This window comes from Trachymyrmex cornetzi, unplaced genomic scaffold (genome assembly GCF_001594075.2).
Source record: "Trachymyrmex cornetzi isolate Tcor2-1 unplaced genomic scaffold, Tcor1.1 scaffold67, whole genome shotgun sequence".
Classification (NCBI taxonomy): domain Eukaryota; kingdom Metazoa; phylum Arthropoda; class Insecta; order Hymenoptera; family Formicidae; genus Trachymyrmex; species Trachymyrmex cornetzi.
In genome coordinates, this window is record NW_017299992.1 from 2,458,368 (window position 1) to 2,484,883 (window position 26,516).

The 26,516-nt window shown below is 33.5% G+C and overlaps 2 protein-coding genes across 5 annotated transcripts in view; one reads left to right on the plus strand and one right to left on the minus strand.

Annotated features, from left to right (window-relative positions):
* LOC108767346 (KH domain-containing, RNA-binding, signal transduction-associated protein 3) overlaps nt 1–6,926 on the minus strand; it is an 8,839-nt gene extending 1,913 nt beyond the window's left edge. Inside the window, exons 1-10 of one of the 4 annotated variants that reach the window (XM_018517177.1) lie at nt 5,950–6,148; nt 4,971–5,092; nt 4,783–4,899; nt 4,382–4,691; nt 3,990–4,104; nt 3,777–3,890; nt 3,437–3,513; nt 905–1,001; nt 678–800; nt 131–448 (exon numbers count right to left, since the gene is read on the minus strand). In XM_018517177.1, coding sequence (XP_018372679.1) covers nt 704–800; nt 905–1,001; nt 3,437–3,513; nt 3,777–3,890; nt 3,990–4,104; nt 4,382–4,691; nt 4,783–4,899; nt 4,971–5,092; nt 5,950–6,148 — 1,248 coding nt within the window. In that variant the 3' untranslated portion in view covers nt 131–448; nt 678–703. Of the gene's footprint in view, nt 1–130; nt 449–484; nt 801–904; nt 1,002–3,436; nt 3,514–3,776; nt 3,891–3,989; nt 4,105–4,381; nt 4,692–4,782; nt 4,900–4,970; nt 5,093–5,949; nt 6,422–6,676 lie in introns of those variants that run through there. The other 3 variants (XM_018517180.1, XM_018517179.1, XM_018517178.1) reach the window with 3 other exon arrangements.
* A 48-nt stretch (nt 6,927–6,974) lies between these two features.
* On the plus strand, nt 6,975–18,490 carry BckdhB (Branched chain keto acid dehydrogenase E1 subunit beta). Its single transcript, XM_018517181.1, has 8 exons — nt 6,975–7,507; nt 10,498–10,575; nt 10,905–11,107; nt 11,454–11,609; nt 12,498–12,669; nt 13,820–13,965; nt 16,404–16,490; nt 17,454–18,490. Exons 1-8 carry the CDS (start codon nt 7,360–7,362, stop codon nt 17,592–17,594), a joined length of 1,131 nt encoding a protein of 376 aa, XP_018372683.1. The 5' UTR covers nt 6,975–7,359; the 3' UTR covers nt 17,595–18,490.
* The last annotated feature ends 8,026 nt before the right edge of the window (nt 18,491–26,516 follow it).

Sequence of the window (26,516 nt, forward strand, 5' to 3'; positions counted from 1 at the left end):
AGTGAAATATACACTTTTACGTATAAAATTTCAAGATAACTTTAGTTTTTATCGAAAATTAAGACTTTGATAAGTACGAGACAAGTCACATTTTCACAATGCAGCAAATAATAACGAAGTGACACCGTGCACAAATTTCGTCGTCAAAACTGATCAAAATGTCACATTTCCACGCCTATAAGTTCGGCCATTTATCGTAGTGTGGCTGTAACACACATATAAGCACGATCCCATGTCCGTGTGCTCGTCTGCGACACGGACATGGGTTCGTGCTTAAGTGTGTGGCTACCGATTTTGCCAGACCGCCGTCTGATACTGTGTCGCCACCGTCAACGCAGAGTTCTTGGCTGAGTAGTCAGGAGCCTTAATATTGGGTATATTTTAATTATAGGTTTAATTATAGTTTAGGTTTATACATTCCTTTCATCCAGTGGCAGCGAAAAATAATCTGAAAATTATTGAATAAATTATTTAAAAAAAGAAAATTCAAATATAGCGTTTATAACAGAAAATGATACGAATAGAGTGAGAGATAATTTAGTCTTTCATTTTGTTAAAGATCTATTAGCTTGTTACAAGAAAAGAAATTAAACGAGACTGAATCTTCCTTAGAATAGAAAATTTCTGTTAATGTTATTTGTTACGAATTTAATGGAGCAATATTTGCGTATCATTACCGTATTAATCTTCGTTCGCCGATCAATTAAAGACGATTTCTTTCGTTTATCGGTTTCTGCATATTGGGCATTATAGGCCGCCGTGCATAAGGAAGATTAGCCACCAATGGATTAGCAACAATGCTATGAAATAATAATGTCAGGAAAAAGAAAACATTTAGAGGAGTATGGATAATTAAAATAAAAGAAAATTTATAATGGTTTATTTTTTTTTCGTAGGTGTTTACTTGGAAGGTCGTGTATATGGGGTAGTGCGGTAACGCGAGGCTGCGCCTGACGTCGTTGTAGTCTTGTAAGATTTCCAAGCGCGGCTCGACGACTCGTCTGCGAATTACATGGATTGATGCGCTTTAATCATTTAGGCAGAACACGATAGTAATTCCTTAGTATAGCGAGTTATTCAAATTCTCAAAGACAGCTATATGTCATCATGCGACATCAATGCTTATTTGTTATAGTCATGCATATTTGTTATAGTTTACGGCAGGGTTTAAATTTCATTATTACAGCGAATTTAAATTACGCCCATGATGCTTCAATTGAAATTGGAGGATTCATAAATTTGGGAAATGTGAATTATTATATATTATATGATTTTACGTTAAATATATAGGGTGTCACGCGAAGCTTCTCCCACCACTCATAGGAAAGTAGATAGGATCGAGATGAACACAAAAGTCCCATACAGCGATATTTTAGCGATATTTGCAATAATAACCGAGATATTAATTTTTATAATTGTACTAATGAGAGTACGCTGATCTGAAACGGCAAGACGTGTAAGCGGCGATGCCGGACACCGAGCAACGGCGCACTTTCCCTCTTGCCTCTCCAACGCGCTGCCGGCAACCAATACTTGATAAACTGGGGCTATATCTTGAGCGATCGGAGCGTTTCTCTCAACGTGCTCTCATTAATTAAACGGTAATTAGTAAACGCTAAATGGTATGGGACTTTTGTGTTCATCTCGATCCCATCTATCTTCCTGTAAGTGGTCGAAAAAGTATCGCAAACACCCTGTATATACATATATTATATATAGATATATGAATGCAGTTCTCTCTCTTATGTGTGCATAATCCCATTTAAGGGAATGCAAAATTAGGACCAAACACTGGAGTGACCAAATTATCGATTAAAATTGAAATTGAAAAAAAGTTAAGTTTTTTTATTTTAGTATAAAGTCCACTGCACCACCTCCTAATTTTGCGTCTACTTTAATCCTGTAAGATTTTTTATTCCGTTTAATCAATTCGGAGATTTTTATACGATTGTAATGTCGATAATTTGGTCATTCCAGCATCCTCTTAAATAAAAGATAACATTTGTGTTAAAAATCATTTTAAAATTAATTTCCATAAAAAATTTTAGTAAAACTTTCTCAAATATTATTAATTAATGTTTATTAAATCATATAAAGATATTATTTAGTTCTAAGATTTATTTGTATAATTATTAGGGATTTTTAACAAAATAATGTAGCAAAAAATATTTACAATATAATTATTAATATAAAATAATTCCTTTTACGACATATAGAAAATTAAATTTTTTAATTCATAATTAAAAATTATTATGCATAAATAACAATTTTAATGCATTCCTAAAATCTTTCAATAGTTCTGTTTTAAGGACATTATAAACTTTATAAACATTATAAATTTCATTAATTATATTTTTACAATAATATATTGTAATAATTCCAGAATTTAAAATAATTATAAATGTTAAGAATTTCTCGAGTGTTTATTTGCTCATATTTATATTGCAAAATTTATATAATAAAATTAGTATGTAACAATAAACCCTGCGTAAGCATAATAAAGGATTTATATTATTTAGAAAAGTTAGAATTCACACGTAATAAATAAAAAATAAGTGATAAGTAATAAACTTGTAAAAGAATTAAAACAAATACTAAAATAAATATATAACATCTCTAATAGGAAAAAATTTTTTCACTATTAATCTCTTGAGTGTCAGGCAAGAAAAACGCTTGTATACCGAGAACGCTATTAATGACATAAACTCAGAAATATAAAGTAAGTCACTTTTCCTGGGATTTTTTATAGTGCTGATCAAGAATTTATAAGGTCAGAATTTCAAAATTTAAAATGGTCTATCCAATATGATGAACTGAATATTCGAAAATTTCGACCTTTTTCGCTATCTATGCATGAACTTTTTTATGTTACAAATTCCTTAAAAAACTTTGGAATGAATTTTTGAGATAGCTGATTAATGAACTTGATGTTAAATTTTGAATATTTTTACGAAACTTGGAAAAATTTTTTAAATTATTATCCGCCATATTGGATCTGCGATCTTCAATTTTAAAATCTGATATCAAATTTATAATCAGCGACCTCAAAAACCCTTAATTACAAAATTTTTATGGAATTTGTCAAATAAAAAAGTTCATGCATAAAAGTCGAAAATGATCAAAATTTTCGAACATACGGTCCGCCATATTGGGTCAGCCATTTTGAATTTTGGAATTTTTACTTCAATATTCAGCGACCTCAAAAACATTAAAGTATGCATTATCAATTCAATTGCTGCACTGCAAAAGTGATTTATTGGCGTTATGAAATATGCGGATTTTTCCGTCATGAAACACTTTTGGCCAGTTTTATTTTGGCAGAATTTTCCGTCATTGACACTCAAGAATTTAAATCAAAATCACAAGAAGTATATCCTCAAAAGTGAATTTTTTAAATTTAATTTGATCAAGCAAACATATAAATATAACAATTTACCTGCATAGTCAGAAGATTCGTAATAATCACGTGAAGAATGTGGTGCAGACTCATCATCGTATTCGTAAGTCGTGTATCTTAAAAAAAGATATTTTCATCTATTAGATATAAATTATATAACAAATAATTACGTAATATAAAAAGAATCATATATAAAATTGCATTTCACAAAGAAATACATATTTGTTTGTAAAGAAAATTCTCTTTATTATAATTTATATTTATATACTATTCATATTATATACGTTAAAATTTTAATATATATTAGAGAATCTTATTTCTCAAACTTTACATTATTCTCTCTTATTCTTATCACCGTAAATAAACATTTAATACATACCCAGCATTTGATGTATAACGATCACCATATCGATTGTTACCACCTGATGATCCGTGATAATCAAAATCATGTGATCCGGCACGATTCGTTGCAGGAGTCTGACTATCATAACTACTAGAACGAAAATATTTGAATATTCAATATAATATTTAATTCACATTTTAATGAAGCAATCTTGCTACCTGGGATATTATGTGTAAAATTTAAACTTACTTGTAACCTTGATCCATAGCAGCCCTCGCACGATCCAAAATGGAGAACACCTTTGATTTAGATGGTGCAGGTCCACGAGCATGTGGCCCACGATTCACAGGTGGAGGAAACATAGCTAAAAATAAGTATAATTTATATATATAATTGTATATGTTATTGTACGTGTACATACATAAAATTCATATGTATTTTATATGTTTACATACATACAAGATGCATACGCATATCTTATCACAAGATTTAAATATATTAATTGCAATACATCAATTTGTTAAATACGAGGTCAAAATAATCAATGTTATATAGTACAGATAATATATGATATGTACATTCTTAATTTTATACCTCCAATACTTTTACGTATTGTACAATTTTTACAATAAATAACCAACCTCTAGACTGTCTAGGTCCCTGTCTTGCAGCAGGCCTCGGTATGTTACCATCAAGATTCGAAGGTCCTCTCATCGAAGGTCTGCGATCGTTTGAGACAGTATCATCAGATATGCCCATTTCCATTTCACGCATTTGTTCTTGACGTATATTATCATTGTTATCAGGAATTAAATATTTCCGCACTTCGGCGAGTGCGAAAGCAATGCGAGCGTAAGCTTCCGCTGGTGGAGCAATAGCTGTAATCTCCACATGCAGATCGTCGGCAAGATGAGCATATTTCAAATTCATGGAAGCACGAAGTTCTTCTTCCTGAGATTAAAAGATCCATCATAAAAATATAAATCAATTTCTTTCAAAGATAAAGAATAAAAAAGAAAATAAGTCTTCCTTTGTTACTAACTTTTTGTTTATCTTTCATAGATCCTCTGCCTAATACTGCCATTTTGCACATTGTCTCTTCTTGCAAACGTTTCATAGAATTGCCTTTCGGCCCGAGCAATTTCCCAACAAAATTAAACTAAGACAGAAAATTACATAAATCGAATTCATCTCAAATTTGTTTAGATTACTGTAGATAGAGGTACTTACTTTAGGATGTTCACGGATGGGTACTAGTACTTTGACAGATACACGAACATGCTTTTCACGATAGATATCCACATATTTTGATTCTCTCATTGGTCTTCGCAAAGTTTCTGTTTTTTGAATTTCTACAAAACATGTAATTTTTTTTTATAACAAAGTTACATAATTTATTTATTAATCTTAATTCAATATATTTTTACTACAGCTTTGGCCATAAATATAAATCTTCACATATTGATGTGAACGTTCTATATATTTAACAAAAATAAATAAAAAATTTTATTAAAAAATATTTATTCTTATAACAATTTTAATATTTTATTAGTTCCTATTTGGTCATTATTACTATCTTTTACAAGAAAATGATAAATTAAGGGTTCTTTATACTTATCTTCATAGCCAAAGCTGTATAAATTATTTATTTGTTTTTTATTAAATTTATTATTGTTATTCTGTTATTTAATCTTTTATCTTGAATCAATCAACAGATATACACAAAATGTCTATAAGAAAAGTATGCAGTCTATTATAATCATTTCCTTTCGTTAAAGAAGCATTTATTCTCCTTTCTTATTTTTTTCTTTTTCGAAATTAATGATAATAATAGACTACAAAATAATATCTATTACCATTAAGTACTTGTTCCTTTTAATACCAGACATAAAATTAATTAATAAAGATAACAAATACTTCAATAACCAGACAATGCCAAAGAGACTGAAGATTTTCGAAGTGATATATTCAATGTAAATTATGTCTCAATAAAATTCAAACAAACACATTGTCTTCAAAACTAAATTCTGTTGAATCTTAAAATTTCGTTGATTCGAGCATCGACCGCATACTCAATCCAAATTTATTGCGAGTGAAAATTATGGACATTCCAGCGGTCTCTCATCATGAACGATGGAATGACTGACTCTTCTACAAGATCATCTATTAGAGAATATGTTTACTTAAAAGATTATTTCTTTCAACTCACCTTGGTCCAACAATCGGATGGCGTTGGGCCATTTTTGCCCGTCTAATTCGATCTTTTCTTGCAAGAGCTCGTTCATATACTCGCCGGCCTTGTCGGCCTGGATATCCTTCTCAGACTCATCGAGCGACCTGGGTTTATCGTCGGCATCCTCATCTCTCTGATACTTGTAGTCACCGTTGCTGGATCTATTCATGTCCATGTCTAACGAAATCCAGATTCTCGACCAATTGATTTGAATAGTAGCCTCGGTTCCTTAGTGCTACGAGATATTCGTCGAAAATCGTAACTCCGAAGTCGAACGACGCGTCCACGAGAATGAATCCAAACGAATCCGTAATGGCCGACAAAGCGCGCACCACGCATCCCTTATCCCCCGTTCCTTCTCAAGTTGATGATCCCGCCGAGGATTACATCCGTGTATCCAGACTGGCAGTCTGCTCTCACGTCGTTTCATCGATTCACGTGGTTACTCCTTAAAATTTCATTATTTATCTACAATCGGTACAATAGCTCTGCTGTTGAACACGCATATTTAGGAATTCTCTTTATAACCATTGATCGATAAAACTAGATCGATTGAAGATATAGAAAAACTAAAGGTATAGAAATTCCAATTTCGTGGCGTACGAGCTGCATAAAATAAAAAAATTAAGCGAAGATTAAATAAAAAGTATGAATTAAATGTACTTAATCCCGTTCATTTGATTAACATCGTTAATATGAATACCTTTTTTATCACTTATCCAGATATTGGAATCCGCCATTATATCGGCGACAAAAAAGAAAGCGGAGAGCGATAATAACAAATTGTTTTGAGACACCATGTTATTTTATAAATAACGCTTTTAAATCCGTGATTGAAATATTCTTCTCTCTTATGCCATCGTACAACGCGCGATTGACGTCAAGCATCACTCACAACGCAAAGAGATCTAACGATTGATCTGAAAACAAAATCAAACACACGGAGCACACTAAACGATAAGCATATTACTAACGTCAGCGACTTATCGCAGTTTCTCTCCCACTCCTCGAAGAATCCTATCTCCCTTTTAGTTGAGTCATGCTTGCGTTCTCGCTTATACTTCGTCGTAGTATATCGGTAAGAAACCAGTTTCTGTTCGTGCCTGTACGATCGACGCGCAACCGGCGCAACGATCGGCATCGCGTCAATCGTTCGATCACGAGCGTGCGCGCGCGCGCGCACGCGCGCACTCCCGCTCGCGTTTCGACCTCGACTGAAGACCGTTTCGAAACTCCACGTGAGATTGAGCGGCAGAACCTCTGCGAAATATCAGCATTGTGTGCAAACTAGAGATAAGACTCATTCGCTACCTCCTAGCGAGCGGTTTGTTGTCCGGACGAACCGAAACGAAAGAGGGAGGGAGAAAAAAAGAGATAAATCGAGTAATGATGATGCTCGGCAAGTTGAGCACGAGACTGCGACGAGCTGGAAGGAAACTACTTTTGAGCAGTGGCGAGTTTTCCGCCGGCCCAAAAAGCCATGCGAGAGGGACGCATTTTAAGTATTTTCCGTGTGAAAAACAAACCGTCGTCGGTAAGTAATCGACTATACCAAACTGCACACATCTGCGCACGTAATTATTTTTCAAAAGAATATTTTGTGCAAAGTTCTGTAAAGACGTAGGAAATCAACAGGATGGTGTATAATGTAGACCGTATGAAAATCAGCTGATAAGATTCGATATATATTAATCGATCTCTTATGTACATACGTATATTTGTCAATCAATTAATTCAAAGGCACATTTACATATTCATGCATATACGCATGCGCAATCGGTTTAACATGGAGTGCGTTCCGTTTCTCGCATGATGCGCATAATGCATCGTTTATCCTTGTTGCTCACCAAATGTTAAACAAGGACAATGGATGCATCATGCACATCATGCGCGATACGGAACGCACCTATGCAGAATGCAAAGCATAGACTATAGAGCATGGACTACGCCATTCGTATCTAAATCATATATCAATCCTACAAAACACGAAGCTCCGATTTAGGAAGTTTAAATTTTGCTGAGCTCTCGGGGAGCTTAAAAAATTCGACAAAACGAATTCCCAGGGAATTCATATTGTTGAGCTTTCGGGAAGCTTACAAAATTCGCTTCTAAGCTCTCAGCCCAGTCGACACAAATTGCAAGTAACATAACGTCAATCATCGACGAGATACTATATTAAAGACGGTCGGCGCTTGTGGAAGTCGCGTGATTGTTCAAATTTAAGTGATTAACAGTAAGAAACTGATAATACGGTACTAATTTCATGATTTATTAGTTTTGTAGACATATATTTATATGTTTAAAACTTAATAATACTCAATTTTTGTTTAAAACTGTAATTTTAATGTTACCATCCGAGTTTGATTATCAATAGAGATGATAACTGCAGAGAAAAATTGTAATTTTTCGGCAATATATAAGATATCATAGCATTAAAAGTATACATACTTATTTATACACCATTTATATATTAAAAAATCACAAATTTAATAATAAATTATCGAAATTAATATTTATGTTAATAATCGTAAATTTTTATTAATTGTCAGTAATATCATCGTTCTTCAATTATCCCCGGGCTCTCAGAGTCCCATTCATAGTCACGAAAATGTACCCAGGGTCAATGATTTTTAATAGTATCTCTCGTCGGTGCATCAATGTTATAATTTCGCACTCCACAATATAACTGTTACATAACACTATGTGTTATATTACATTTATCTTGTAGAATACGAAATTATAACCCTAACGTAATGTTACTTTCAATTTATGTCAATTGGAAAAGATTTCAGTTTGCTGAACTTTGTTCAACATTTTGTTGAATTATGCTCTCGAGAAGTTTAAAAAGATGTCCATGAAGCTCTCAAGGAACTTTGAAACTTTGAGAGTTCCCGGGAATTCTGTTTGAATTAAGTTTAAATGAAGCTACAAAAATTGTATGAGCTTCCGGCGCAGGGAACTTCCCATGCTGTGTAGGATGTGGTTAACAAAAAGAGAGAGAGAGGAAACTCAAGACGGCGAAAAACGAATATTCAATTTAAAAGACTCTCTCTCTCTTGCTCTCTCTCTCTCTCTCTCTCTCTCTCTCTCTCTCTTATCTTCTCTTGCTCCTTTTCTTTCCCTTCTCTTTCTCGTTCTCTCTGAAATAAAATGATCATTTATATTTTTCAAAATAAAAAACAAAATAAATTTAAATCCTGGGCACATTCTACGAGTATTCAAATATTCGATCTAAAATATTCATATCTCTGTTGAAGGTGATCGTCTTTCTTTAATTCATGCATGTGCGAAAATATGTTACGTCAAAACTAAATAAAAAACTAATGGATATAACGTGACGATAAATTGCCGAAATTAATGTTTTTTTTTTACATATTTGTTATAATGAGAATCATTACATTATTATTTCATTCTGTGTAAATAAAATGACATTATTACATATATTCAAGACATAACAAATCGTCATAACAAAAATGATTTAGCTTTTGTTACATGATATTTGTGGTTCTTATAAAGATTTTCAAATTTCCTAAATCCTCAAGAAATTGTTCTTTAGTTCAATTGTTGTTTTAGAAGATTTACCCCATTATTCCCAAAATTATTTTTGGCTTAATTATGCCCTCCAGTTAATTAGGACCGTGTAAAGGGTTGGAAGGCATAGCACCGCATCAGGGCTTCTAATGAACCCCGAAATTTTGGTTAACAATAAGATATCATTTTTATTACTTGTATCCAAATTAATTTTTATCCAATTTATATTTATAATTCATAAAGTAATAATTGAAATTTAATAACATCTTCATTGTAATAAATGTATGTACATGCAATCATTTTAATAATTTAAACAATTTTTATACTTAGTTTCCTTATGGTATGATAATACGTACATTCTGACAATAGTTGCTTTACAACCCGTTACGCAACAAGCAATTATTATTTGGATGCATTATTCAAATTCTTGTACAGAGAGTTATGAAGAAATAGAAATAGCTATGATAATTTCATATTGTTTTGTTACTTTTTAATGCATTAAAACTATGAACAACATATGTATATATATTCGTTCCAAGAAAGTAACCACTCATTTATGAAGGATGTATGTGTACAGTCAGCAACTAAAAGGTTGCAATACTTTTTTTTAAATGGGTTTCGAAATGCAGTCTATTCACTGAGTGATTGGTTCTTACTTATGGATCCATAAATAATAACCAATCGCTCGGTGAGCAGCCTGCGTTCCGAAACTAATTGAAAAAAATGTGTTGCAATCTTTTAGTTACTGTTTTAGTTACTGACTATATATATATTAAATTCATAACAGATAAAGGCACCCATCTTTACCCTTGCACCCATCTATAGATATTCAAGGGATGTTCTGAAGAACATCTTGAGAATGTCCTAATGTTCTGAGAACGTTCGCAGGAACATCTCTGGGATCAAGTGACTGTACGGGCAAGGCCCTGAAAATCTTTTGCACGACCTTGATTATGCATTATTCATATGATTACATAAAAGTTGTGCTTTTAGGTGAGACTCAAAAACTGAATATGTATCAAGCTATAAATCATGGGCTTAGCATTGCATTGGAAAACAATCCACGTTCAGGTAAGGATTTTGTAGTATTTGTGCTTTTTTTTAATTGGAATACGTAGCTGTACGCGAATATAATACATTAAAACATTTTCTCTATCTAAATATGTATTTAATAATATTCATTCTCAATTTTTCAATACTTTCGAAAAATTAAAAAATATTAAGTTGTTGAGAAAATTATTTAATCGTCTATAAAATTTAATAGAATTTAATTGTTCTAGACAGAAAAGCTGAATCTCTTTCTTTTTGTTAAAATCTTTAAAATAGAAATAATTACATTTTTCGAAAAAAATAGAAAACGTTGCTTAGTTGTTTATACTTAGTTCCTTTTAAAATTTCAGTTGTGTTTGGCGAGGATGTGGCATTCGGAGGTGTCTTTCGTTGCACGATGGACTTGAAGAACCGTTTCGGTACCGATCGTGTCTTCAACACGCCTCTCTGCGAGCAAGGAATCGCCGGTTTCGGAATCGGTTTAGCCAACGCGGGAATATCAGCGATTGCCGAAATACAATTTGCCGATTACATATTTCCCGCTTTTGATCAGGTGTCGCATTATTCACAGCACGTATAGTATTAATATAACAGATAGAACAATAATTGTTATTTTGTAACGTGTCTAAGGTAAAAGAAATCCAAAGTTTTAAGAAAATTTAGCTATTTAAATAATAAGAAGGTGCAAACAAAAGTATAACAAAGAAATCTATTCACTTAAAAAATGCAGAGAGCGCGAAAACTTTTTTCTTATAGCTGGAAAAGTTTTTTCAACTATTTCGCGAGTAGATCGTATGAAATAATGCGGAATGTATATTCCGTTCGTAATGCAAATTATTAAATAGAGTGTAAGGATTAATTATCTTCGATTATTAACTGTGCGTACGTTTCCTCTACAGTTGGTAAACGAAGCGGCTAAAATGAGATATCGAAGCGGCAGTATGTTTGATTGCGGCAAGCTTACGATTCGTGCACCTTGCGGAGCCGTCGGCCATGGTGGTCTTTATCACTCTCAAAGCCCGGAAGCCTACTTTGCACACACTCCCGGTTTGAAGGCTAGTAGAAATGCGTTTTTTGTTTTATTCGTTGGGCGTAACACGAGAACCGCTTGTTTCCTCTCAACTGTGTCTTAAGACTAATATATCTCTCTGTTAATAGTCGAGTGAGAAGACAAGTTCCTTATCGAGATAGACGATTTCATAATAAGATCGTAAAAGGCCACTCCTCACTGTTTGTACGAAATGCCTAACAAGTCGATCATTGCCATAATGTTGAACAACAAGATCTGTACTACTACCTAAGTAGAACACAGAAATCATAATGATATCAGAAGGATATCATGATGACTTTATTTGTCATTTTCAATGACAAAGTCATGATGACATTTTTCTGATATCATGTAACTTTTTTATGATTTGCCTGGATACGAACTTGACGCGTAACTGCTACATGACGATTGAGATGTAGGATTTTATTTCCAAAAATTGACTCATTTTCTTGATTATGTGATTTGGTAACGAGACGAGTTTTGCTACCAAATTTCCATCATCAGCAACATTCTTCGAGTATAATCCTCGCTATGTCTCGTGCCAGCCGTAGAACTGTGAGTTCACAACTTTCCTCAACAAATTCCATGAATATTGTACAGAGTACACGATCTACGTATGCATGAAGAAAGTTTTACTTGCACACTAATGCACGTAGCCGCCACTATCGTACATCGCGATTACTAAAGGAGCGATGCGACGTAATATCATCGGCGATGATACTACTCAAAGCCGATCGATTTCACGCTTGTTTTGAGACATGTGCTAAGGAGTTGACGATTATCGGGAGGATCGCAAGAGACTCGATTCTTGTGTTCTCGCCTCGCCCAAATACATCATTATTCGCATCATTATATACGTTTTTTAATGAGCTCATCTCTTTCTTTTTCATTTTAGATCGTCGTCCCTCGTGGAGCGATGCACGCAAAGGGTCTCTTATTGAGCTGCATCGACGAGCCGGATCCCTGTATCATATTCGAGCCTAAAACTCTGTATCGCATAGCGATCGATGAAGTACCCGTTGCACATTACAAGATTGCAATCGGCAAGGCTGAAATTGTAAGAAGCGGTGAGTTCTAAAATGTCTATTTAATCCATATCAAGAATATTTTTTAACGCTAAAGGAACATAGGTATGAATTCTGGGATCGACTACAATTTTTGTTATTAGCTCCATATTTTAAAATTTTTTAAGATCAAAACTGTAAAAAATAAGATTGTAAAACATAAAATTATTTCAAATCGTTACTGTTTAAAAATTAGGAAATATATGAATCCCGGGATCACCAGGGACTCATATATGTTTCAGTTACGAATTATGTATTTGATATTATTTGATACTATATTGTTTCAATATTATGTCGATAATCTAGGATACTTTTCGAATATACGTAGTTTATACATAATGCAAGTTTTTGAAACAAAAATTATATAAAATGAAGAAACGTCAGAAAAATATTTTAAACATATTTTTATTTAAAAATAGCATCTTTTATCTGATAATTAATACACCGCTTTGCTCTCTAGTGTTAGTATAATTTTTTATTTTTATACGATGGAATCTAACTCGTATGTATCTTTGTATTTCTGTATACAAGAATATATATTATATTTATATTTAAGAAATAAATTCTATACGTTATATTGCTATTTATATAATTTCATAAATAATATTTTTTCCTTTTTCTTGATTTTCGACCCTAATGGTGATAATTAACAGTATTTTATCAATCAAATTTTAATGACATTGATTAAAACGTTTTTATTTACGAGTTCTTGTCTTTGACGCAACGTACTTATAATTAATAAGTACTATTAGAAGTTCTTGCATCTTCAGACTACGCGGAAATGATTATACACTATGAATAAATATTTGCGGTTGTGTAAAATCATTCTTCGGAGAAATGTTTAGAGCGTGCGACATCGCTCTTTACATTATTCATCGCGAAATGTGTGCCGTCGAACAAAAAATAACACCTCAGAAGATGTTATTTGAAGTCGTAGATAGTAACTATTCGCACTTTCGAACGCGAGAAGCGAATATAATTTACCAAGTGCGATCGCGTCCTTCCATTATATCGTCGGTGATCTCGCTCGATGTGACGCAGTCCTGAAACAGGATATAGGCGAGAAGAAATGTACGCTTTCATCCATGATTACAGCGTCCGTAAATACTGGCGTATGTACATACGAATACATCTCTGGTTCTTTGTCGCATAGGTGATGCCGTGACACTCGTTGGCTGGGGCACTCAGGTGCACGTATTGCTGGAGGTGGCCGACCTAGTCCAGGAGAAACTCGGCGTATCCTGCGAGGTGATAGACCTCGTCTCCATTCTACCTTGGGACGCGGAACTTGTGTGCAAGGTGGGCAATAACGGCCGTTGTTATTACGGCCGTTTCCTTGAGAAAGAGCAAGATCGATTCGACGATTCCGCTTAAGGCGAAACGTATCTTTCTCGCTTGCGTTCTTTCCGTTATCGTCGCGACGATCTCATGGACGTCCTCCATGATTAACACCGAAACTTCAAAAAGGCCGAACGATCGCGTAAAATCTCCTTTCTGCTCCGTTCTCTCAATTTAATTCGAAACTCTGAGATGCTCGGTGATGAATGCGTCACGACTGTGAATGCCGAAACGCGCGTTTCTACGTCGTAGAAAATCGTCTGGTATACGCCCACGCAAGATACAAGAGACGCAATTGAAGTCTTTTTCGCACCATTTGTTGGAACGTCACGAGACATCGGTAAGGAAATATCGGAAACCAACTCTTCCCACGACCGCGCGAAGACTCGGGATCACGATCTCCCATGACGCGGCGTGTCATCGACAATAGAGAGGCAGATGTGCGTCGCGTTCAAAGTAAAATGAGAAGCGTGGTGTCAAGCAAAGCTAACCCGCGCTCGTATGCCCCGTCAGATTACGATAAGATTTCTATAGACGCTAATAATCGTGCTGATTTATGCTAATCGATCGCAGGTCGCTAATGATATGCTCGATCGTACCATGATATCCACTCGCGGGCTTGCAAATCGCCGCTATATTATGTACGTTGTACACGCACACACGCACATGACGAGGTGATCGTAATTGAAAACCCGTTTTGCCGCAATTTCGATACAGTCGCGGATTCGTCGTCTTGTCTATTTTTCGACATGTCTTATACCTGCGAAACGTCGCGCGATTTCGCAACGAGAGAAATTGCAGCTCTCGCAGAACAAAATTCTGATATGCCACTTCTATGAAAAACCTCATTTGGAGTTGAAAGAATCGCATCGATTAAATTTGATTAATCTTCCGGAGTTGAAGCCAAACACAGTTACTAACGCTGGGTTTGTAAGATTTAATCCCATTTATTTAATTTATGTTAATTAAAAGGCACTAATTAATTTCAAGAAACAAAAATGACATAATTCGTATATAAAAAAAGAATTAATAAGTACTAATTGTAAATATATTTTAATAAGAATTATCTTTTACAGATGTAACATCCTAAGGAAAACAAGAAAGCCAAAATAATGTTAATTTGATGTCATATTGATCTATTATTGAACCAAATTTATTTCATTTTTTGTCATAATTCAGTTCATATGATATTATATCTTGACTTTCTTGTTTTCCTTGGGGTAAAGAAAATTTAATTGTAGGCATTTTTGACAAAAATTGAGTGAACCCAATTATTAGTTAACAAAGGGTTAAAAATGAATGATTTATAAACACGAAAGTATGAAACATTGGATTATTACCGCGTGATTAATCATCAACTTAATTCAAATAGTTCCAATCAGAATTTTGATTTTAAAGCTCCTGTTCGCCGCACTACTAACTAGACTTGCCACTATACAAAATTGCCGTTATTAAGACTATGTTCAAAAATTCACTGTCAGCTCTGAAAATCTATAATTTATATTACGTGCACTATAGATTTTCAACACTAGCAATAAATTTTGGAATATAGCCTTAATAACAACAATTTTTTATATCTTACAAAAAAGCCCAGCTTTTTGAAAAGATATATATATTATTATATACGTAATACATTATATCAGATTAAATATATAATAAAATATCCTTTTAATATCTTGTCACAATTAATAAGTAAAAGAGAGAGATGCAATTGGTAGTGTTGTCGACTTCCTTTAAACGTAAACGCAAAGTCAATTGATGTTATTCTCCTCAGGCGTTTGAAAGGGATTGAACATTACGAGGAAGGGGCAATAATTCAAACATTTATCGTGACAACAAGGCGCCCGTTAATAAAGGTTAATAGTAGACATGCAGAAACCCATAAATATCAATCCGATAAATATAGAGACGTAGATTTTCTGCAGGGTGTATCCGTAACGAAAGATTGTAACTCCTGAAAGTTGCAGGGAAGGTCGGCGCGAATCGAAAATGTCATAGGAACCTGTATTCAGCGTTCAGTCGCGCTTATCTATCTGGTTACCTTTGTCAATAATTTACAACAGGACGGGCACACATGCACACATATATACGCACAAAAGGGGCACAGGTGTACCTATGTATCCCGATCGCACCGGCTGTTCCCGCGTATATTTCTACAACGTCGATCACGTCGTAGACCTGTATTTGATAACTGTTTCAAAACGGCTCATGCCGTCATCAGCGACGTCGTTAATGCGCCCGTTTAGCGCATCGGCCGTGCATGTAAAGTTATTATTGTACCGCAATGTGGGACGGGACGTAAATCACATGCGAATTAAACCCGCGGCGGCTAGAGACCAATAATAAATTACCGTATATGCGTGATACGATGTATTATATAATGTGTTCGAATGTTGCAGTCGGCGAAGAAAACCGGACGCGTTATCGTCGCCCACGAAGCGCCGATGACGAATGGATTTGGGGCAGAAATAGCTGCGACGATTCAGGTAAGGTCCACACCGTGGAATTTTCAGATTTTTGCGCCTTGTGGCAAAATAAAAATATCTAATACGGTGCCTATAATAAAATTATAAGAGAGTGAGTGAAATTTACCCTCTCAATTCTTTGGAATCTCTCTTTACAGAATGAATATTGAGCCAATCTTGAAAAAGCTCAATTTTTAATCTTAGGAGTAAGATTTTACTCTTCATAGAGTAATAATTCACTTTAAAAGAGAATAAGCTTTAAGCCTCAAGTCGTAAGAAATTCATTACCCCGGATCTACAATAAATTTTTAAGCCTTAAGCCATAAGGAATAGACGAATCACAATCAATTATTCTCCTCGTATTCGACTGTAGTTGGTCATTTTCTTACGGCTTAAAACACCTATCGTAGATCCGGATTTACAGTTGATTGTGAGAAGACAAATCGATTGTGGTCGGTATTCATAGTCGATTCTCTATATTTAAGACTGTCTTAAGTACAGTCTTAAGATGTCATGAAACAAACAAAAGTATTAGTTTCTTAAGACATTAAGACAGTCTTGAAATAAGAATGAACTATGAATACCGGTGTGTTATTGATTAATTTCTTAAAGCTTAAAGCTTAAAATCTCTACAAAAAATTATAGACACTGTTTTACGCAACAGTCATCAGATCTATCGCGTGATTCTAACATAGGCAGCGCGTGCGGACTGGTGTCTGAGTCGGAAGTCTTCGGCGAGATAAAATGACGTGTGGGATGGTAATGTTACAACGCGTAATAGTCCTCCAAACTGGTTTTTAACAGTGACCGATTAGTCGATCTTGTATCTCAAGTCCCCTGCGTTTGTTGCTCGCGAATTGATCGATATCGGTCGATCGATTCTTATAAATTAGAAAGTTGAACGCGCGATAGAAAAGTTGTAAAACTAATCGTGGACTGAATCACCAAGTTACCCTGACGGTGCATTGTCAAATTGTAATGTAGGCGGAGTGCTTCCTGCATCTGGAGGCGCCGGTTCAAAGGGTCACAGGATGGGACTGTCCTTTCCCGCATATCTTCGAACTATTCTACCTACCGGACAAGTGGCGTTGTTTCGCAGCTGTTCGAGACAGCCTTAAGTACTGAGGTTGAGACAAAGGGTGGCCATGGCAGTTGCAGTGGAAAAATTAAGAAGAAATTGTGAGAACCTGTTGCCCGCAGAATGTCCTTAAATTACGCTAAAAGCATATCGTTTTTGTTATCAGTAAAGCATTTAACATTTTTTAAACACAATCTTCTATATATTTTAATATAAAGACCCCCTTTCTTCTTCATCAATTATCTGAAAGATTACATGATACAAAAAAGCGAACTAAAGGAAATAATAATCGCTTAAAATCCGCCGTATGCATTTTACACGATTATTTTATCGTTTATATATAACAAATTATCGCTCGTAACGTAACGCTCGTATAATCGTTCATATTTGTAAAACACGTTTACACTATTAACCATACACACAGTAAACTATTAATTTAGTCTTGCTAAAACTATTGCTTATCTGGGATAAATAAAGCATATACACACATATATCTTTCATCGTAAGGAAATATGAATCCAGATGACCTGACTATAGTATACATTATACGCGCATGTAAACCAATGTCCCTGACCCAGTTAGTCGCAACCCACATAAATCCATCCCTCTTGTCTAAATTAATAACATGAAAGATGATACAAATCGTCGCCGGAGGCAATAATGCGTCGCTCGACAAAGATGTCAGACAGACATTCAGGATGGATCGGCTAGGTATCCTTTTTTTTTCTCACCGATAAAATCTAGGTCAAGTCCTTCTTTAATAATAAAACTGCTCACCGATTGTACACGCGCCGTGGCAATGTAATATCTCAATCAAGGTTTCGGTCCCAAGTGCTGTCCTTTCCAGTCTAAACTTTTAGAACCTCATGTTTCGCTTGTCAGCAGGATGCACTATTGAATGAAGACATAAAAAAAGACTGAAGAAGAGAGAACTCAGATTTCAAGTCGAAGAAACGAATACAAGGGACAATTAAATTGTCCCTTGTCGCTAATTAAATTAGCGACAAACGTAGTTACAAAATTTTTTTATCTCTCTCTCTCTCTCTCACTCTTATTATATACATATTTATATTTCAAATTTTATCTAATCCTTTTCATCTATCCTTTTCATTTGCTTCTGAAAGTTGATCTATTGTTACTGTCGGTTACTAATTGCATGTTGCTTTCAAAAGTAGACGATTGAAAAAATTTAAAAACTTATCGAGATAACGTAAAAAAAAAGCGAAATTAAAGAAAAGGAAGTGTACTGAACTGTACGCTCGTGGCATATTTTGTAATTTGAAAGGGAAACCACATTCTTTCACTATATATTATGATACGTGAAAGTTAGCAGAGCAGCGAACATAGGTACACACACGCGGTGTGCAATGAGAGAAAGAGAGAGAAGAAAAGCTGGGAGAGACAGGGAGAGACCTGGTAGCAGTGGAAAAGAGATGGAGAACCAGTCGCCGCGAAGCGTAGACTATATCGAAGGTCGACGAGTTACCGTTTTATTAATCGATTTTTGTGAGAATAGAGCAATGGCTTTTATACGCTAACATATGGCGTCGATGCGACTACAGATATCGAAAGTCGAGAGATTCGTACTCTCTTCGATTCGACGGCGGTTATGAATCGATATTCCTCCGGAAGTATAATTTATTATTTTTAACAACGGTTCCGTAACAAGCAGAAATTTTCTTTGTTAAGAAAAGTAGTTAATAAAGATTCACATTCATAAGAATCTTTAACTTCTCGCGATTTATTCTTATTCTCAGTTTTAAATAATAGTATCATATAAAAATGACAAGCAGCTATTTTCTTTGACTAAGGTATTCAATAAAAATTCGTCTTGTTGTAAAAATCTTTTTTATAAAAATCAATTTAGTTTCTTATGATTTACTAGAATCAATTGAATAACGGTTGTGTGTTGAAGTGCGATAGTCTTCTTTGCCAAGAATAGTATTAAATAAACAAAAATTTACTATTGTTTTTATATGTAAAATTTTTTTTGTCAAAATTAATTTAATTTTTTTTATTATCGTTACGTTAAATGCGTTAAAAAATGCTTCGATCTTTAATATGTGTTCTTAAATTATTTTGGTACTAATACGTTCGGATTAATTTGTTGTCATTTAACAATTAGTGTTTTGTTGTTATGAAGACTTAAAAATTAAATTAATTATACAAAACTGCATCGTGGTTTATTTGCCCGTCGCACGGCAAACACACACGAATGAAAACATTTATGCTAGAGAAAATTTACAACTCATTAAATATACGAGAAATTACATCTACGCTGTTACATAAATCCTATTTATAGCGTACACATATCATATGGTTCAGCAGTTTGTTGTTGTTCGCGTTCGATCTCTTTTTACATAAATTGATTGGGATTAAATATTGTACTCTTCTCCGATATGTCACGTAAAGTGTCAGAAAAAGCATTTGTCGGACCAAATTAAACATCAACCTGTTATCTCGATTTACGTCAAGCAACACCGAATGATATATATTTCTATGACAACGTTATAAAATCGCCGGTAATGAGAGTTTTTATTGGTCCGAACATAACATATTTACTGCTGTTGAAATTAACAAGCAGCTGTATTTTTATCTTATCTAAAATATTATTAATATATTATTTGTTTTTCCAATAGAGACACCAAATGGATGAAAATGCGTTAATGTTTTAAAAAGATCGTTAACGCTCTAAAGGAAAATATTCATGCATTTTTGCAACAAATAATTTTATGGCAATTTTTAATTTGTAACATCAATTACATCATTGACTACCGATACCTAGTAATATCAATGGATTTTCAAATAGAAAACGCGACATTAATAGTCGACAGATAATAAACTGCTCCTCATAGTTGTTACTCATTTAATACGTAAAATATACAAAAATTATACAAAAACGTATAACGAAAAAGTTTACGCAATTTAGTAAACGGAAAAAGACCTGTTTTAATAATTATTTTATTTTTTATTTCATTTATTTTCGCTTAGGTATTATTAAATTATTTTGTTTCCTTAATTGTCAATAGGAAACTAAATATATACGGAAATTTTTTTTATCTTTTCCATTTGTATTAAAAGAAGAAAAGTATTATATGTACGAAATTATGAGACAATTTCTTTCGGAAGTTGTAACAAAAAAATTATTTTACGTAAGTTTATCATCTAAGATTGCGAAATTAATGTTCTTATAGTATTATATACATCTCGAATCTATTTCACGCGGTTTTTAGTAAAATACGATGCAATTTCTAGTGAAACCCCGAGGACTTCTTCCTTATGAGCGTACATGTAAGGCAAATAAGTTGCAGCCGCAATTAACACGCCACTCGACCGCTTTAAATATTTTATATATCGCTTTCGTCACATCTAGACCAACAACTGACCCTAACAACCAGTAAATAAATAACATACGTTTTCATCCTGAGTGCGAGTGATCGTTCGACATACTAAAATAAGATGCGATTGCACCAGAGCGATTAATACAGTAAGGAAAGAAAAGATTTTATAATCGCTTATATGTGCATAATAGAATCAATTGCGTAAACATTATTGAGTTGTGGCATAACTTATAATATTATAAATATCTTTCAGGTTCTTACACTAGAAAAAAACTAAAAAAAAATTTAATGAATATTTGTTTTAATAAAAATTGTTCTAATAAAATAAGTAGATATAACTAGATATAAACACATATTTATTTGGTTCAAGAACTTAATTTGATTTAATTATTTTTTTTTATTACACTGACAAAATGTGTTAATAAATCATTTATTTGAGTAGTGCCAACTAAATATTTACTATATATAAAGATATACTTGTTACAAGAATCATTAATTTGAGTTAACTATTTTTTTTATTGAGTAAATATTTACTGTAAATGATTGGCACTATTCAAATAACCATTTATTAAATTTTAATATATTGTTTCTCATTATAAGTAAATATTTATTTACTGTAAGTAAATGTTATTTAGTACTATTCAAAGAAGTACGTATTAAGATTTAGCGAATTTTTTCCAGTGTAGCCGTAATGTATTTCTTCGGTATGTAAAAATACTTTCACCAAAGCAATGTTACTCCATTTAAAAAATAAGTATTTTCCAACAACGAAACATAGCAATACACTATGTGACACGTTAATACGTAGTATCGATTTGTAGTTGAAACGTTTTGCTTAGCCTTTTTATTTCATCGCTAGTGAAATAAAGAAAGAGGTCTCATATCTATATACCCAAATATATCCGAATATAATCGTGAAGTTGAATGGTAAAAAACTTGATATTTGCGAGTTGATATAAAACGACAGCATTTTCCCAATCAGCAGATGATGTTTTTAAAACGTTTTTTAAATATTTATGTAATGTATTTATGTAACGTAGAAATATTAAATAAATATTTAAAAAGTAAATGTGTGCTGATTGAGTTAGCATTTAGTACAATTGTATCTCCACTTATGTCATAATTGGAAAGCATGGAATTGTACATTGAGTTATATACAAGTCGTTTGTGTACGTTATTGGAAAACATCCTACAGTTAACGTTGATGTATTTGAACATCTAACAGAATGATGACATAATTTTTATTTGAGACTAATATATTGTACAGCAATTCTCTCTCTCTCTCTCTCTCCATGAGTATGTTGTTTCACGGTCAACCACGGTGAATGTGGATCCCTTCGCTTTATCCGCGCATTTCTTACAAAAATTAATAATGATTTGATATGCGCATAAGAAAAACACCAACGATAATGTGCACCGACAAATAAGTCTTACGATAAACTAATCTCTGAACTATATTTACAGTAGCGCATAAGCATTACACACGTAATTATTCGGATTGCGATTCCGCCGCAAAGAAACGTTCATAAATTATGCATTTTGTTTTTTTTTTGTTGCAAATGCGCGCTCGGTAGATTTATTGTAATGTTAATTGGCAAAACTGATAAGCAAATTACGTTCTCTTTGCAATTTTGATAGGCGGTTAACACGACGTAACTTCTTCTGAGAAGTGAATGTCACAGAAACAACTTGCTGTCACATTTTGCAATCGTTAATAATGAGTCTTATAAATATAGAACACAATTTCAATTTTATGCATGTGCGTTTCTATACAATCTTTCGCTTCAAATTTAACCCCTTCAGATCTAGCATGCATTGTAATGTACATCAAATCAAATTTGAAGACATTATCCGTTGAAATTATTTAATTCTGTTGACATCATCTAAGATTTGATGTACATAATAATGTATTGTATATGTTAAAAAAATAATCAAAATTTTGAAAAAAAAATTAATTGTTTAGTATGAACTATTTATTTAAACACGCATGAACTGATATTTTTTTAGTATTTTTTTTTGTATTTTTTTGCCACTATGCATTTATAGTACTAATACGCGAATAAATGTTTTATTATATCTGTTTCAATTCGTAATGGTAAATTAAAAAGCTATGATTATTGTGATCTTTATTTAAACATCATATGTTTATTCTTTGTGATATTATTTAGATTAATATTTATCTGATATATTATTGATTATATTGTTTGGTAAGTTTAAAAGATTAATAAAAGTAATAAAAGTAAAAAATTATAAAAGTAATTGTGCTAATATTGAAGAGAATTCTAACAAAAATTAAATCGTTTTATTAAGAATGATTATTTAAAGTTTCAACTGACTTAATTAAAAAATATCTCCTCGCTGTAAAAGTTGGACTACGTGGGTTTTTAATTTCAATTAAATTACTCGCTTAAGATTTTAATAAAGCTTGTGAGCATGAATGGGAGAACAGGAAGTTTTCATTGAGAGAGGGATATTCTAAGAATTGAATGAGCATCTGCTCGTATCTGAAGACTCACAAATCGAGATGAACGTAATGTTTAGCGTGCGTAGTTCGTTGCCAGTAAGAATTAAAGGTTGTTGACTCAAGCCGGATAGGTAATCACACAAGATAAGCAAGGCGGATTAACTGATGCAAGGCGCGGCTCCACGTCGTGGCTTCCTCGCCAGCTCTCGTTCTCATCTCGATGGACCGCTTTTACTGCAAATTGCTTCCTCGACGAGATGTAAGATCTACGTACGCACATCGAGCGTAACCAACGCGCTCATTAGGAAAAACGAGTGGAAAAAGCGGTCGGTCAACCGATGCACGCGATGTGCACGGCGAACATGGGCAATTCGATCCACGTAGTACGCAGCAACGCCTGCTAAACGCTCGGAAAGCGCTTATTTCACTTGTATAAGCGCTTTCTGAATGCTTTACAGGTTGTACAGGCGTTGCTGTGCGATGCACCCCATGCGCTGCGATGCAATAATTATTGTGCCACACATTCTTTCTTAAGAAAGTGGCACATTAATTTATTTTACGTCCATCGGCCAATCTTTACCAACGCCCGAGCTGGTTCGGACTGCTTTCCATTCTCGGTCACATACGGTCGACTAGATTTTTAACACTGCAATGTACAAACAAGCCACCAATCATCAAATTAGCTCATTTGTAAATATAAATACGTTAATTATTATATATATTCCGTCTCGTTGAATCGACAAAAATGCTTAATAATAATAGAAATCATTAAGCTGGTGAGATAATTCCATCTGCAGGAGAAATGGAACAAGTGAATCAACTCGTACATGTTCACAAGATAATTATATGAGATATAATACTTTTATCAATGAGGACGAGATAATAAACCGCTTTGATACACTATCGATAGTGCCTTAAGAATCTGATCGTACCGAGAGGTCTCGTATTCTTCATCCTATCGAATAATTAAAAGGCGATGAGGTGGATATGCACGAATCATTGCACTGCTCGAGCCTTTTGCTTCGAAAGGAAAGTTAATTGTCTGTAAACGATCTTTCAGTGAGGCTACCTGCAAATCTAATCAACATTTAACGTAATTATTTGTACATTTGAGTGGGTTATTATCTCTGACATAATACAGTGACTATATATGTATAGTATATTATAAAATAACATTGCAATACTGGCGAGTTACGTAAAAAAAAAAAGAATGCTATGAGTTTTTAGAATGTGAAGGTATTAATTAGACGACGTAAAAAATTAATTTGTTAGGTGCAATAAAAAAATACTGACTATTAGCGTGAAAAAAAAATTTTTTAATTTTTGATTACTTAAATATTCTATTTTTAAATATTCTTATCTTTACGAGAGAGAGAGAGAGAGAGAGAGAGAGAGAGAGAGAAGTTAAGTATGCGTAAATCCTCTGTTTTGGAATACTTTTAAAAGAAATATAAAGTTGAATTCTATTAGACTGGTTACTAGATTTTGCCTTGTAGTTAATATTTAGTTTGTAGTCAAATCATATTTGAGATCAGGAACAAACAGTAAAATTCGTTTGTATGACTCTTTCTCTCTCTCTTTTTATCTATCTATCTATCTTTCTCTCCTTTACTTCTTTTTTTTTCTAGAAATGATGTACTTAGCACATTATACAGACACACTATACATATAAAGAGATAATATATATCAGAAATCAAACTAGAATTCTCTCAACAGCAAAAGAGAGTTTAATTTAATTTCGGATCAATCACGAGAATAGAAGCTTATCGAAACAGATTATTATAAACCGACATGTATATGTGTCCTTTTTTCTCTTGTACCTTTTCTTATTTACGTGATGTCGTATAACTGCCAGATATTTCTTGACGTGTTTGTCAGTTAGGTGTAAACAAACATTTTTGTGGCTTTACTATAGTCACGGTCATCTCCTGATTGTTATCTTAAAACTCTCTCACGATGTTAGGTTTCACAGAACAATGGTGATGTCTACTGAAATTTTTTAAATATTAATTCGGCGCGTTACCTTTCGAAAGTATAAGTACATCCTGCGAAGACAATACGGCTGTAAAAACACGGATTTTGTTCAGAAACCGAAAGAATAAAATTATCTATGTTTCTCTAAGTTTATCTGAGATTATCTATTCATGAAAGAGGAAATAAAGTAAAATTCTCATTATATGCTCATATAAAAAGCTTATTTGTTTCTTTTGTAAATCTAATTTTTAAGATTTCTCATAATCTGATTGTTGTATTTATCATTTTCTTAATTTAAATTAAGAAAGATATTATTAATAATTAAATAATGAAAATATTTTCCGAAACTAAGTTTATGAGATTACGGCAAACTATTTTTTAGGTAGTGACGCGTTTTTATATATATATTTTATATATGTATATATACATATATATAAATTATACATTATGATATATTAAATATTATATTCAATATATTATAATAATTTATAAATATATATTACATACATAATAATTTATCAACTTTATTATATGTGTAATATAAAATAAAACATAAATTAATTTTATACAATTAAGCGGTGTCTACAATGAGATTTCAATGCGTAAAGGCCGTAAAGCTTTAAACCCAAAGCCATAAAAAATTGACCAATCATAGTCAAATTTATTATTCTTCTCACATTCGGCAGTGATTGGTTAATTTCTTACGGTTTAAGGCTTAAGCCTTAGTTTTATACCTTAAAATTTCACTGTAGACGTCGCCGCTTTATAAACGCAATCCGCGTGAGGATTAATGCCCGTTTCTACCAATGTAGTTTAATTTTAATCTTGGCTCAACGAACTCTTCATCTTTTTCTAGTTCTAAGAATTAGAGAAAGAGAGATGAAAATTAAGTTGAACCAAGATTAACGTTAATCTACATTGATAGAAATGGGTATTAGAGACAGTTGGCGAGCCGCAAGAAACATCTCACGTTCGCGCCAGCGTTGACTAATTACGGTTGGCGAGCGGAGCTAATCATTTTCCTCGTCGCCGGTCGTCGTCAAACTTCGGTAGGCTATCAGACGACAGCCCAACCTGCCTAACAGGCATGACATCGCAAATGTAGACGATCAACACCGCGACGCGACGGCGGCGGAACGGCGGACGGAAGCTCTCTCGGGTGATTTCGGGCAGACGGACAGACGCGAGGG